This window comes from Saccostrea cucullata, unplaced genomic scaffold (assembly GCF_032062105.1).
Source record: "Saccostrea cucullata isolate Sc308-1 unplaced genomic scaffold, CSIRO_AGI_Scuc_v1 ctg64, whole genome shotgun sequence".
Taxonomy (NCBI): domain Eukaryota; kingdom Metazoa; phylum Mollusca; class Bivalvia; order Ostreida; family Ostreidae; genus Saccostrea; species Saccostrea cuccullata.
Genome location: NW_026937285.1, coordinates 313757 through 326196, shown reverse-complemented (window position 1 = coordinate 326196; position 12440 = coordinate 313757). Strand labels below are relative to the sequence as shown.

At 32.5% G+C, this 12440-nt stretch overlaps 1 protein-coding gene across 10 annotated transcripts in view; it reads left to right on the top strand.

The window, feature by feature from the left end:
* The window catches only part of LOC134247726 (dynamin-1-like), a 31758-nt gene that overhangs the window by 13084 nt on the left and 6234 nt on the right, over positions 1-12440 (top strand). For 4 of the 10 annotated variants that reach the window (XM_062730081.1, XM_062730080.1, XM_062730079.1 and 1 more), the window contains exons 13-20: positions 8-56; positions 2669-2782; positions 5760-5872; positions 8324-8453; positions 8953-9099; positions 9376-9432; positions 10796-10977; positions 11770-11982. In XM_062730081.1, coding sequence (XP_062586065.1) covers positions 8-56; positions 2669-2782; positions 5760-5872; positions 8324-8453; positions 8953-9099; positions 9376-9432; positions 10796-10977; positions 11770-11982 — 1005 coding nt within the window. Of the gene's footprint in view, positions 1-7; positions 57-2668; positions 2783-3802; positions 3913-5759; positions 5873-6390; positions 6501-8323; positions 8454-8952; positions 9100-9375; positions 9433-10795; positions 10978-11769; positions 11983-12440 lie in introns of all 10 variants that reach the window. The other 6 variants (XM_062730073.1, XM_062730076.1, XM_062730074.1 and 3 more) reach the window with 6 other exon arrangements.

The window sequence follows — 12440 nt, the reverse complement described above, 5'->3', positions numbered from 1 at the left end:
ATTTCAGTGCCCATAACAAAGCCGAAAATAAAGAACGGAAAAAAGTTGGCAATCAGGTATTTGACTCCTTACCTATCTTTTTGTTTAACCGTCACTCACCTACAGATAGCATTCACCATATGAAGTTGTGCACCTGATATTTTCATCTTGATTCGATTATTATTTTGAATTTTACAGGTGTTTTTTCATTTTTATTTTGTGGTTTTGTCCGGACCGTTTCTCAGAAACTATTGCAAGGATTAATCTGAAAATTTGTACACTTATTTTTCACCAGATGAAGGTGTGCACCTGGAATATTTTTCTCTCTTCTTCACTTTTATGTTTATATTTATCCAAATAAATAATATAAAGTATGTTATACGTTTTTACATGTCATTGAAATATATTTATGAAAAGTCTTCAAAAAGCAAACACACTTTGCCAATGTAAATTTTCCATTGCACCAATGCATAATACTTATGTGTAATATACGTGTATGTATATGTTAAGTTTAATTAAAAATTTTTACAGTATTCTCAGGCAAGTGATTGTTATTTAATTTTTTTGTGATAAAAGTCTTAAAAATTGTTAACCTTAATTTTCCCTAACAAGAATGAAGATTATTTTCCTCTTTAGGAAACTTCCTCAGACATTGACCACTATCTGTTTTTAATTCTTTTAAAAAGTTAATAGCCTTGCTTGAGAGATGGCCATTTTACAGCATGAACTCTTTCTAAATAATAGTTAAAATGAATGGATATTTAGAGAGTGAGAATTCTCATATCCCTTAATTTTCTTAATCCTAAAACATCATAAAAATAACCTAAAATAAAAAAAGAATTCCATATAAAAGCTTGTATTCTTATCAAAAAATGCAAGTATAGCTAAACTATTTTAAATGATCTGAGAATTAAGTACACATACATCATGTACATGTAACATGTATTTTTGCAGTTACCCTGTAATAAGTCTGTGTAGGTACCAATCCATCAACAGTGATTTTGTGAAGCATAAAAAAATGCTACATGTACACTTTTTTGCAATTTTGAAAGAATATCAACCATAAAATTCTTTCAATTTTATATAGCCTTCCTTTGCCAAATCCTCAAATAAACTTTCTTAATAATTTTTTTCCATTGTTTTTGTCATTTTTAGCTCACCTGAGCCGAAGGCTCAAGTGAGGTTTTCTGATCAAAATTTGTCCGTTGTCTGTCGTCGTCGTCGTCATCGTTGTCGGCGTAAACTTTTCACATTTTCATCTTCTCCTCAAGAACCACTGGGCCAATTTCAACCGAACTTGGCACAAAGTATCCTTGAGTGAAGGGGATTCAAGTTTGTTCAAAAGAAGGGCCACGCCCTTTTCCAAGGGGAGATAATCATGAATTAGAGAAAATTTATTGGCATTTTTAAAAAATCTTCTTTTCAAGAACCACTGGGCCAGGAAAGATGAAACTCAAGTGGAATCATCCTCAGGTAGTGTAGATTCAAGTTTGTTCAATTCATGACCCCCGGGGGTAAGACGGGGCCAAAATGGCCGACCGAAGTTTTACATGGAAATATATAGGAAAATTCTTTTAAAATCTTCTTCTAAAGAACCACTGGGCCAGGAAAGATGTGCCTCATGTGGAATCATCCTCAGGTAGTGTAGATTCAAGTTTGTTCAAGTCATGCCCCCGGGGGTAGGGCGGAGCCAAAATGGCCGATCAAAGTTTTACATAGGAATATATAGGAAAAATCTTCACAAATCTTCTTCTCAAGAACCACTGGGCCAAGAAAGATGAAACCCATGTGGAATCATCCTCAGGTAGTGTAGATTTAAGTTTGTTCAAGTCATGACCCCCAAAGGGTAGGGCGGGGCCAAAATGGCCGATCAAAGTTTTACATAGGAATATATAGGAAAAATCTTTAAAAATCTTCTTCTCAAGAACCACTGGGCCAGGAAAGATGAATCTCATGTGGAATCATCCTCATGTAGTGTAGATTCTAGTTTGTTCAAGTCATGACCCTCGGGGGTAGGGCGGGGCCAAAATGGCCGATCAAAGTTTTACATAGGAATATATAGGAAAAATCTTAAAAAATCTTCTTCTCAAGAACCATTGAAACACGAAAGATGAAACCCAAGTGAAATTATCCTCAGATAGTGTAGATTCAAGTTTGTTCAAGTCATGACCCCCGGGGTAAGGGTGTGGCCAAAATGGCCGACCAAAGTTTTACATAGAAATATATAGGGAAACCTTTTTAAATCTTCTTTTCAAGTACTTCAAAGCCAGGATTAGTTATATTTGTATGGAATCATCCTCAGGTAATGTAGATTCTAGTTTGATCAAATTATGATCCCCTTGGTGGTTAAAATTCAAGCCCCCCCCCCAACTTAAGTTAACTTCAGTTCTGATCTGGTATGTGTTTTTTTCCTAGCTCATGTGCTCAGGTGAGCGCTGTGGCCCCTGGGCCTCTTGTTTGTATGTACCATCACTATCATGGCCAGTTTTTGCTTTCAAGTTTTCAGATTTATTTTCCAAATAATCAGTCAAAAATAAATTCATTTATGAGCAAGAAATTTACAGCGTTTTGTGAGATTGCTTAACATCTTCATTGAGAAATTGAAAAAAATGAACCTTAAAATTTATACTACTAGTAGTGTGCTATAAAATTTGAATTTTAGTTTTTTTATTTTTCTTAAATTTGTCAGGTGATAAGAAAGGGCTATTTAACTCTCCATAATATCAGCTTCATGAAGGGTGGATCCAAGGATTTCTGGTTTGTCCTGACGGCTGAGAGCATCTCCTGGTTCAAGGACGAGGAGGTGGGTGTTTTCGTTCTTAGCAATATTGACTCACCAAGAAAATACATTTAGATTCAAAATATTTAATAAAATGAAATTCTCAAATGTATTAAGTATTAATTACCGGTATTATTATTATTTTCATCTGGGATTAAAACTTAAATATGAATTCAAATTCTTCAATGTATTATTTTTTTTATTGTATACATATATGAATTTGCTGTGATATTTTGTGATTGAAAACTACCTTTTGAATTAATATACATATTTCATAATGATATTTCTCAAGTCAATAATCTCTCTCATGCTTCTAAATTGTCAAATTATTTAATCCAATATATGTTCGATAATTGTTGTAAGAGAAGAATTTCTGATCAAAGCACACACAACAAAGAAACCAGTCACTATATGTTAATACATAACTGTTTCATGATTCAATCCTAAGTTTTCCCACCAAATGGAAAGTTGATTTTGTTAAAGTACTGTATGCTAACCAAGATCTTTATGCACTTTCCTCCACATACCTTTTGTCGTTTGTGAATTTATTGCAATGTGTTTTTCCATTGTATGACTGAATATAACCTTCAAAATCCATTCAACGTCAAAATAACATCTCCATCAGCATGCTAAATAACAAGCATTTTAGTTTGTATTTTTGTTCTTGATTACGAGCCATTTTTCTGTGATAAAGTTTACAGCTGAGTATTTCTTTAATGAAAAAAGAAAATCAACATTGTTTTTTAAAAAATCGTTAACGCTTTCAAACTTATACAAGTTCTTTCCTATAAATATCCTATTTACAAAATTATATACTGGTAGTTAACATTGAAACCTTCACTATTGAATGACATGCATGTGCAAGTTTATCTTGGTCACAGGGCATGATATTTCTAATATTTTGACAAAGTAGACAAATTGTAGTAGTATCATTCTGATATTTATGTTTTTGGAATGTATGCAATCCATGTTTAAAAAACCTATGCCTAAATGTACATAATTTCATGAACATTTTGTCACACAATGAAGACTTTGAACTTGCAGGAGAAAGACAAGAAATATATGTTATCTCTGGAAAATTTAAGAGTGCGGGATTTAGAAGCAGGGATTCTGAACAAAAGGCCTTCGTTTGCTCTGTATTCAAATGAGAATAGGTATATAATGGTAGACGGATCGGAAGATTCCAACCCTTCTATATCGACCAGTCCTAAACTACCAGGCTGTTATGTTGTGTGTCTGTCTGTCTGTTCTTTGTGTTAAGTGTTTCTGCACAGTTTGACGGCATGCAAAGTAGACAAGTGATTTGTACATATAGTTATCTGTAATGTTAAAGGTTTGTTTTATTAATTTCAGTTTTAATGTTACTTTCCTTCTCTTTCTCAAGTTTTATAACACAATATTTTATAATGCAGTCTGAGTCCTATTTAAAGACTTCTCTTCCAGTTTCAGTAACTGAAAAAAATAAAAGTCCATGTTAATTGAAGTAAGTTTTGTGCAAAAGAATTGGGAAAGGGGGTGTTCAGAGGTTACTTAAAGGCAGAGATTTTAAGCACCGCCTTCAAAAATACCTGGTCTGGGTAGCCCTGTCAATCAAGTGTGTGAAGGTCCATCAATGGATGCTGGAACTTGATTGACAGTTACTTACTCAGGTCTCTGTGTATACCCTGTACACCTTGTTTGGGACTCGTGGTGACCTTCTAATTAACTTTTGATCCTTTGATGTTTACTGAACATTGTATACAGAAACTGTATTACTATGAACATTTTTAGATTGATAATATATAAATTAAATATACCTTAAGTATTTGAAAGGATTATAATATTATATACATTTTTTTAAAATTAACCTTTGGTACATAATTTTTTTTTTTCAAATGAAATTTCGCTATTAATTTTAATATGCTAAATCATTATGGTAACCTTCAAGTGGAAATGTTATTGAAAAAGTTCAGAGCAGCACGAAGTGAAGTAATTAAATTTTAAAATATAACGTTTCTAATCATGGGTCACTTATATTTTCCTTTTTTAATCAGATAAGAATTTACAAGCAGTATTTTTAGCATGTTTCATGGTGAAAAAGCTTTATTAAGGTTAGGATAAATTTAGATATTTTTTTTTTTTAGTGAAATGTACTTAACACGACTCTCTTTTTGTTTAATTAATAGAGAGAATCCTGTGGATGAATAAATTTTTAAAGTCGAATTGGGTTGTTACAGGAGTTTTTTTTTTAATTAAAACATACACTCAAATCTAAAATAATCTTTGTTTTAATATTTGAATTTATAGTATTATATCATATTTTTTAAGTTGTTAGGGGTGTTCTCAAAAAGTCAAAAGTAAATCAATATAATTTTACTACTAATTTTAAAATTGTCTCAAAATCCCCAACACAGGTAAAGTTTGACACTTGGTGTATTTCACTGTGTATTAAATCACTTCCTGTGTATAGGGATTAAGAGACAGATGACCAGAGGTAGACTGCTAGCCCCCAAGGCATTCTCACCTGTACAAAATAAGCCCCTCCCTCACCTGGAATTTACCACCCGGTAAAAAATCTCTGCCTTTAAGTTGTTAGTGTTTAATAGTATACCTTTTTATTCTTAAGATTATTCATAATATTTAGACATTTTTACTTGGAAAATAAAAATTAAAGATAAGGTTACCGGGTAATGATATGACAATAAGATTTCCAAAACAAGTATAGGAAAAGTTTATAATCCAGAAGCTGAAATAGTAAAAAAGCTAAATAAATGTAGTTTGACAGCTTGCCTATTTAATTTGAGTTGGAATTTTGATTCTGTCTTTCAAATCCTATTATTGTAAGACTGAAAAGCTTCCATCCTACCTGTACCTGTACAGGATTCACTCATACTCCTTGTCAACGTAACAGGTTGTTCAATCCAGCACTAACCATTCCCGTCCTCAAGAATTTGGCACAAGTGCATATTTGATAACATTACAACAAACTTATTATTAACCGAAAGACTGAAAACTATTCTAGGAAAAAGAGAAGAAATATGTTATGAGTCTGGACGGCCTATTAGTTCGAGACATACCTGACACAGGCTTTATGAATAAAAGAAAGTCATTCGCAATCTTTAACCAAGATAACAGGTTGAGTGATCTACGTATACGCAACTGCACGCATAGCATTGGTATTATGTGTTATATCCTGTGCCTAACACTAAATCCTTGTTTGCTTTTTTTTATGTTCCATATCACATATTTTGTGGAATAGAAATGGTGGAAATTATTTTAGTTTTAAGCAAATTGTACTGATTGAGAAAATCATGCATCATATCATGTACATATGCAGTCACTCATTTATGAGAAGACAACAACATTGAACTTGTAGTTCTTGTTCATAAAAAAAATCAGATACATTTATACTGCTCAAAAAAGAGTTAGGTCAGCTCTTTGTGGTACAAATTTTAATATGTCTTTATATGTTTTTCTAAACAGTTGAATTTTCAGGTTACTAATTACATGTTAACTTAGCAAATCAGTGCCTTTTTACTGTGTTAGGCCTACCATCCAGCTAAAAGGCTGCGGCATGACAACTTTCCTATAATTGTAGTACGAGTGTACAAATTTAACAGCACTGTAGCATGTTTGAACATTGAACTTTCTAGGAAAAAGAGAAGAAATTCATGATCCCCCTCGATGGCCTCAGAGTGAAAGACGTGGAAAGCGGTCTATTCACTAAGCATTGTTTTGCATTGTTTAACCCCGAATCTGGAAGGTATGTGATGAAGCCAGAGTCACACTTCTGAGTTTTCATCCTTATTACGACCTTAACATTTACTTGGATTTTACTTTTTCTTCATGTATACACTGTAGCTAACGGGAAATTTTTTTTTGTGGGTGCTGTGTGTGTATCCATCCTTCATCCTGCATGTGCATGGCTTGGGGTGCTAACATACCATTTGCCTGTGTAGTGCTCCTGCATTTTGACTTTATGAAGTTTCGAAAGAGTGAGAGAAAAAAATGCTTGAAAAACTTCCACTGTATTTATTATTAGCTAACACATACATTTATTGAATTTGGAAAGAAACATATATAGTCCAAATCTAAATGGATCCAGAAATCATGCCTAAAATATGAATTGATCAAGCTATTAAGCAAGACACAAGATTACGTGACTAGAATTTCCTCTGTCACCCATGATTTTTTTGTAGCTTACATATTCATAATTTCATTGGAGTAAGAGAAACTATTGAAACTTAAGAATTACTAATGATATATTGATGTCAGTGATATTGGAAATAGTTGAGGATCTTTGAGAGCAGCTAGTGTTACTTTAAGTATGGAACATAGTGCTTTTAAAATATCATTGCTTTTGTAAAGATACGTGAACCTTGTGAGTGAAGTTATAGCTAGTTATAGCTTATCCTGCTACGATAATTCTCAAAGCATTTCTAAACAAAATTAATGTTGCTAATTTACATTTATTTCAGACTGTTACATATCAATCCTGGATTTAGGTTTTGGGGAACTTGATAAGTTTAGTGTAATTATTATTAAGGACATTCATGCTCTAAACATACCAGTTGTTCACCAATGCTGAAATATGCTGGATTGATAGAACTTTACAAGTATTTAAAAGCCATCAAGGAAAAGTGTTCTGAAATCATTGAGTCTTATGAGAGGAGTTAATGAGAATTCCATGGCATGTTCTTTTTAAATTCATATTTTAAATAGGTGGTGCTTAGTTTTAACTTGGTGATTTTGTTTCAGTTAAACTTGTTTGAATAACTTTATTTACACTATGAATTATGAAATTATGGCGTTGTGATCATCACCCCTCATGTGATCATGGTAATACCAACAAGACCTCGATCTGAATGATATTTCAGTTTTTTTACTGAAAATCATTTTTCTTGGTTTATATAGTTCAATCAAACAAAATACATGTATGTTACAATGTATATATGACATAACTTAATGATGTTTGTAAGTTTTTTAAAGCAGATTCACTCCCATGATGAATCAGTATATCCTGAATGTTGTTGTATATGTAATGTACACACATATATGATCATAACATATGTACCCTTCATTGTTATATTACGTACATCACTTACAAAATTACATAACAGGAAGAAAGAAAACATACTCACCATTTTGACTAAGTACATGTAGTAGTATCGTACACAACTATTTCATAGAACAAGTATATACTAGTAATATATTAAGACAAATTCCACACATTTCTGTTCTGCATTCTGCTTTTTGTTTCCATTATAATCATGTGTATAATATATTGGATTATAATCCATTTTATGTATATCTTAGTTCAATTTATTTGATTGAATATGCAATTTACATATAACCATAATATTAATGATTAATTATATTTTCAAATGTTAAAGTGCCAAAGATAGTAAATGTTTTTTATTTTCAAATATAAGTGCCAAAGATTTTAAGATGTACAAATTTTAAAAGTTAAAAAAAAGAATCAAGGCAAGTAATGATAAAGTTCAATATGTTGTTGGTAATGCATTAATATTTGGACATCTAAAAGTTTTCTCTTGATGTTTTCAACTGAAGCATTAATTTGTTCAGGAATGTATACAAGGATTACAAACAGCTGGAACTATCAGCTGAAAACCAGGAGGAAGTGGACAGCTGGAAGGCCTCTCTCCTCAGGGCGGGGGTTTACCCTGACCGGTCCCAGAACGATGATGATAAAAAGGTGGGGGTATAGTGAGCGGTCTCTGCAGGGCGGGGATTTCCCTGACAGATCACAGAATTAAGATGGCAAAAATAAAACTGGAGGTTTAAACCTGGGGGGAAAGGGGGGTCATGGAAAAAAGGAAACAGGGATAAATGGTGCTTTTGTCTCATGTATTTTGGAATGTGTTAATATGTTAAAACTAAAAGTTTGATGTTAAAACTAAAAGTATGATGATGTCAAAAGTCATGAAATGTTAGACCATTGAATCAGTTACAGAAGGCTATAACTGTTCAGATGATGATCTAATTGTAAAGTAAGCTGCTTATAGTTAAAGAGGATAAGTGATATCATAATTTTATTTTATAAATTATGAGAAATACAGATCAATAAAAAATTAAGTTAGGCATTCTGATGGGGGAAAAAATATTGTAATGATCAAATATATGTTCATGTCCATGTTCGAAAAGTATATTCTTCGAATTTAATATTGATATTGAACAATGCATTTCTTATGTAGAATAAGGAGGATGTGGGTTCCATGGACCCACAGCTGGAACGACAGGTGGAAACCATTAGAAACCTGGTGGAGTCCTACATGAAAATTGTCAACAAAAACCAGAGAGACCATGTCCCTAAATGCATCATGCACATCATTGTCAATGAGGTAAGCCAAGAATTTCAGAATGCAATCCTCATGTTAGAAACATACATGTACTATACATATATAGGGTAGGTGTTATAATTTGGAGTATTTTTTTGTTTTGTGAATTCTTCTATACAAAAGAAGTAGGATTGCAGAATTACATTGATTAAATATACATGGAATTATTTTGATTTTCTTATAATCAAGAGATATAAATTGTATATCTATATGTACCTGCACATGTATGCTGCATGTTTAAAATTCTTTATATATATAATTCATTTTTATGATTCACAGATAAAAGAATTCATTGGAGGGGAACTGCTGGCTCATTTATACTCAAGTCCCGAACAAGTGAGTAATGTGTAGTGCTTGTTCTTTTCCTATGTTGACTGAATATAAGCATTGTCATGCAAAATTCAATGTAGAAATGCATTCCACATTCTACATTTGGAATATATAAAATTTTCTGACTGATTTGAAGCATTATCATGCTAAATTTAGTGGAAAATACATTCTACATTCAACAAACAAAAAAATAAATGTTCTTGAATTTTGAATCCAGATGATGAAACAGAATAGATATTTTTAGCTCTACTGGTCAGAGACCAGAAGAGCTTATGCGATAGTAATGCGTCCGGCGTCCGTCCGTCTGTCTAGCTGTCTGTCTGTCTGTAAACAATTTTTCAAAATGCTACTCCTCCTACAGTTTTGATCTGATTTCAATATAACTTGGCATATAAGTAGACTACACTAAGATACATAATTCTGTGTATCGGTTTTTGATTTCAACAAACGGTGTTGGCGTTGTTTCTAAAAATAGAAATTTCTGTGAAATTCTTTCAAAATGCTACTCCTCCTACAGTTTTGGTCTGATTTCAATATAACTTGGCACACAAGTAGACTACACTAAGATACATAATTCTATATATCAGTTTTTGATTTCGATGAACGGTGTAGGCGTTGTTACTAAAAATAGAAATTTCTGTAAAATTCTTTCAAAATGCTACTCCTCCAACAGTTTTGATCTGATTTGAATATAACTTGGCACACAAGTAGAATACACTAAGATACATAATTCTGTGTATCGGTTTTTGATTTCGACGAAGGGTGTTTGTCTGTTACTAAAAATAGAAATTTCTGTAAAATTCTTTCAAAATGCTACTCCTCCTACAGTTTTGGTCTTATTTCAATATAACTTGGTATATAAGTAGACTACACTAAAATACATAATTCAGTATATCGGTTTTTGATTTCGACGAACGGTGTTGGCGTTGTTATGAAAAATAGAAATTTCTGTAAAATTCTTTCAAAATGCTACTTCTCCTATAGTTTTGGTATGATTTCAATATAACTTGGCACACAAGTAGACAACACTAAGGTACATAATTCTGTATATCCGTTTTTGACTTCAATGAACATTATTACCTTGGTTAATAAAGATAGCAATTTCTGTTACTCTCAAAATGCTAATTCAAATACAGTTTTAGTCTGATTATAATGTAATGTGGCATGCAAGTAGTCTACACTAAGAACATAAAGAGACTTATTCAAGGATCATTATATTCTCTTTTTTGCTGGTGTAAAGTTTCAATTCCCAACTGCTTAAGTACTTTACTCTTCCTTTGCTATAAGTACAAACCAGTAGAGCTTCAGTCTCGACAGAGACTTCTGGTTTTTATAATTAATTAATTGATAATCGTTTAATTAATTGTAGAGTTCTATGATGGAGGAGTCTGCTGAGGAAGCTCAGAGGAGGGAGGAGTTACTGCGTATGTATCACGTGACAAAGGAGGCCCTGAGCATTATAGGGGACATCTCCATGACCACCTCCTCCACCCCTGTACCCCCACCCGTGGATGATGATTGGCTGAAAGTGGACCATACACAGCAAAATGGGTGGGTTATTTTTTTCCATATCAATGGTCAAGAAATTAGTACAAATTAAATGGGTTAACTAGAGATTAGGAATTACGCTGCATTTCATTCCCGGAAATATGCATAGCATTTCCGACATTTTTTTATTTCATTTCCGACATTTTTTGTTTTCATTTCTGACACAATTTTTTTTTTCATTTGCGGAATTTACCTGTGCGGCAATTCAATGTTTTCTAAGTGAAAGAAAATGGAATTTTAAAAGTATTTATACCAAAATATTAATAAAAAAATTAAAAAAAAAAAACATCTATGCATACATGTAGCACTAAGTCTTGGTAAAAGAGTTCAATGTACATAAAACTTTTTCACCACATTTAATAAGCACGAAATTAAATGTCAGTGACAACACCATACTTATGTCCAAGTCACTGATAGATTTACAAAATTGGATTTCAATGATTTATTTCTTTAAATTTTCATAAGTAAAGTTATCAAATCTGTTACTATAGGTACTACATATGTATTTGAAAAATGTCGGTAATGAAAACAAAAAATTGTTGGAAATGAAAACTAAAAAATGCCGGAAATGAAAATTTGATAATTACCAAAAATTTCGGAAATGAAATACAGCCAGGAATTATATATATGATAAAACTGTCATTAAAAGTTTTATTAGAATTAATTCTTATAAAAAGAAAATTCCTGTAAAGTAAAAAAAAGGAAATTTACAAGTTTACCTGGTAGACTTCAACACAATACTTTTCTGTAACATACTTGACAAATGAATTCATCTTTTTCTTTTCTCGTATACAGTAGACCTAATTCAAGGCCATCCTCTCCCAAGCCAGGAAGGGCCCCTCCCCCACCACTCCCTAACCGCCCGGGCAGTGCCCCTCCCCAGAACATGCCGGCCAGGGCAGCACCAAACATTCCATCCAGGCCAGCCCCAACGGCCCCTGGATTCAGCGCATCTAATGCAGCGGCGGTCGCCAACATGATGGGAGCCAACGTCCCTCCAATTCCAGCGTAAGTTGACAGTCCTGGCGGTCTAGTTTTGTTGTTGTGAAGTGGAGAGATTTTGAGATCTCGCATGTTTATTAGCATCATATAATGTTGACATAGACGGAGGAAACTTAAGATTTTTTTTTTAATCATCATATTGTTTCGTGATTTTATTTGATCTTGGACTTTATTTTAGTTTGAATTGAGAACAATATGAAGATGTTTGATAAAAATTTTTTGATTTTTTTTTTTACATTGAATATTTAGGGCAATTTTTACCAAAAGATAATTAATTATTCCAATAAAAAATTCTGATAGGAATTTGGTCAAAAAAAAAAAGAAGATGAAATTAAGTAACATTTTGTCAAATATATAGATATTAATCATATTCTGTATTTGTGTATAAGAGATAAGAATTAGAGCAGTGGTTGCTTTTGAATTGGTGCAGATGTACCTATTTTATTGGGGAGATAACAATGACA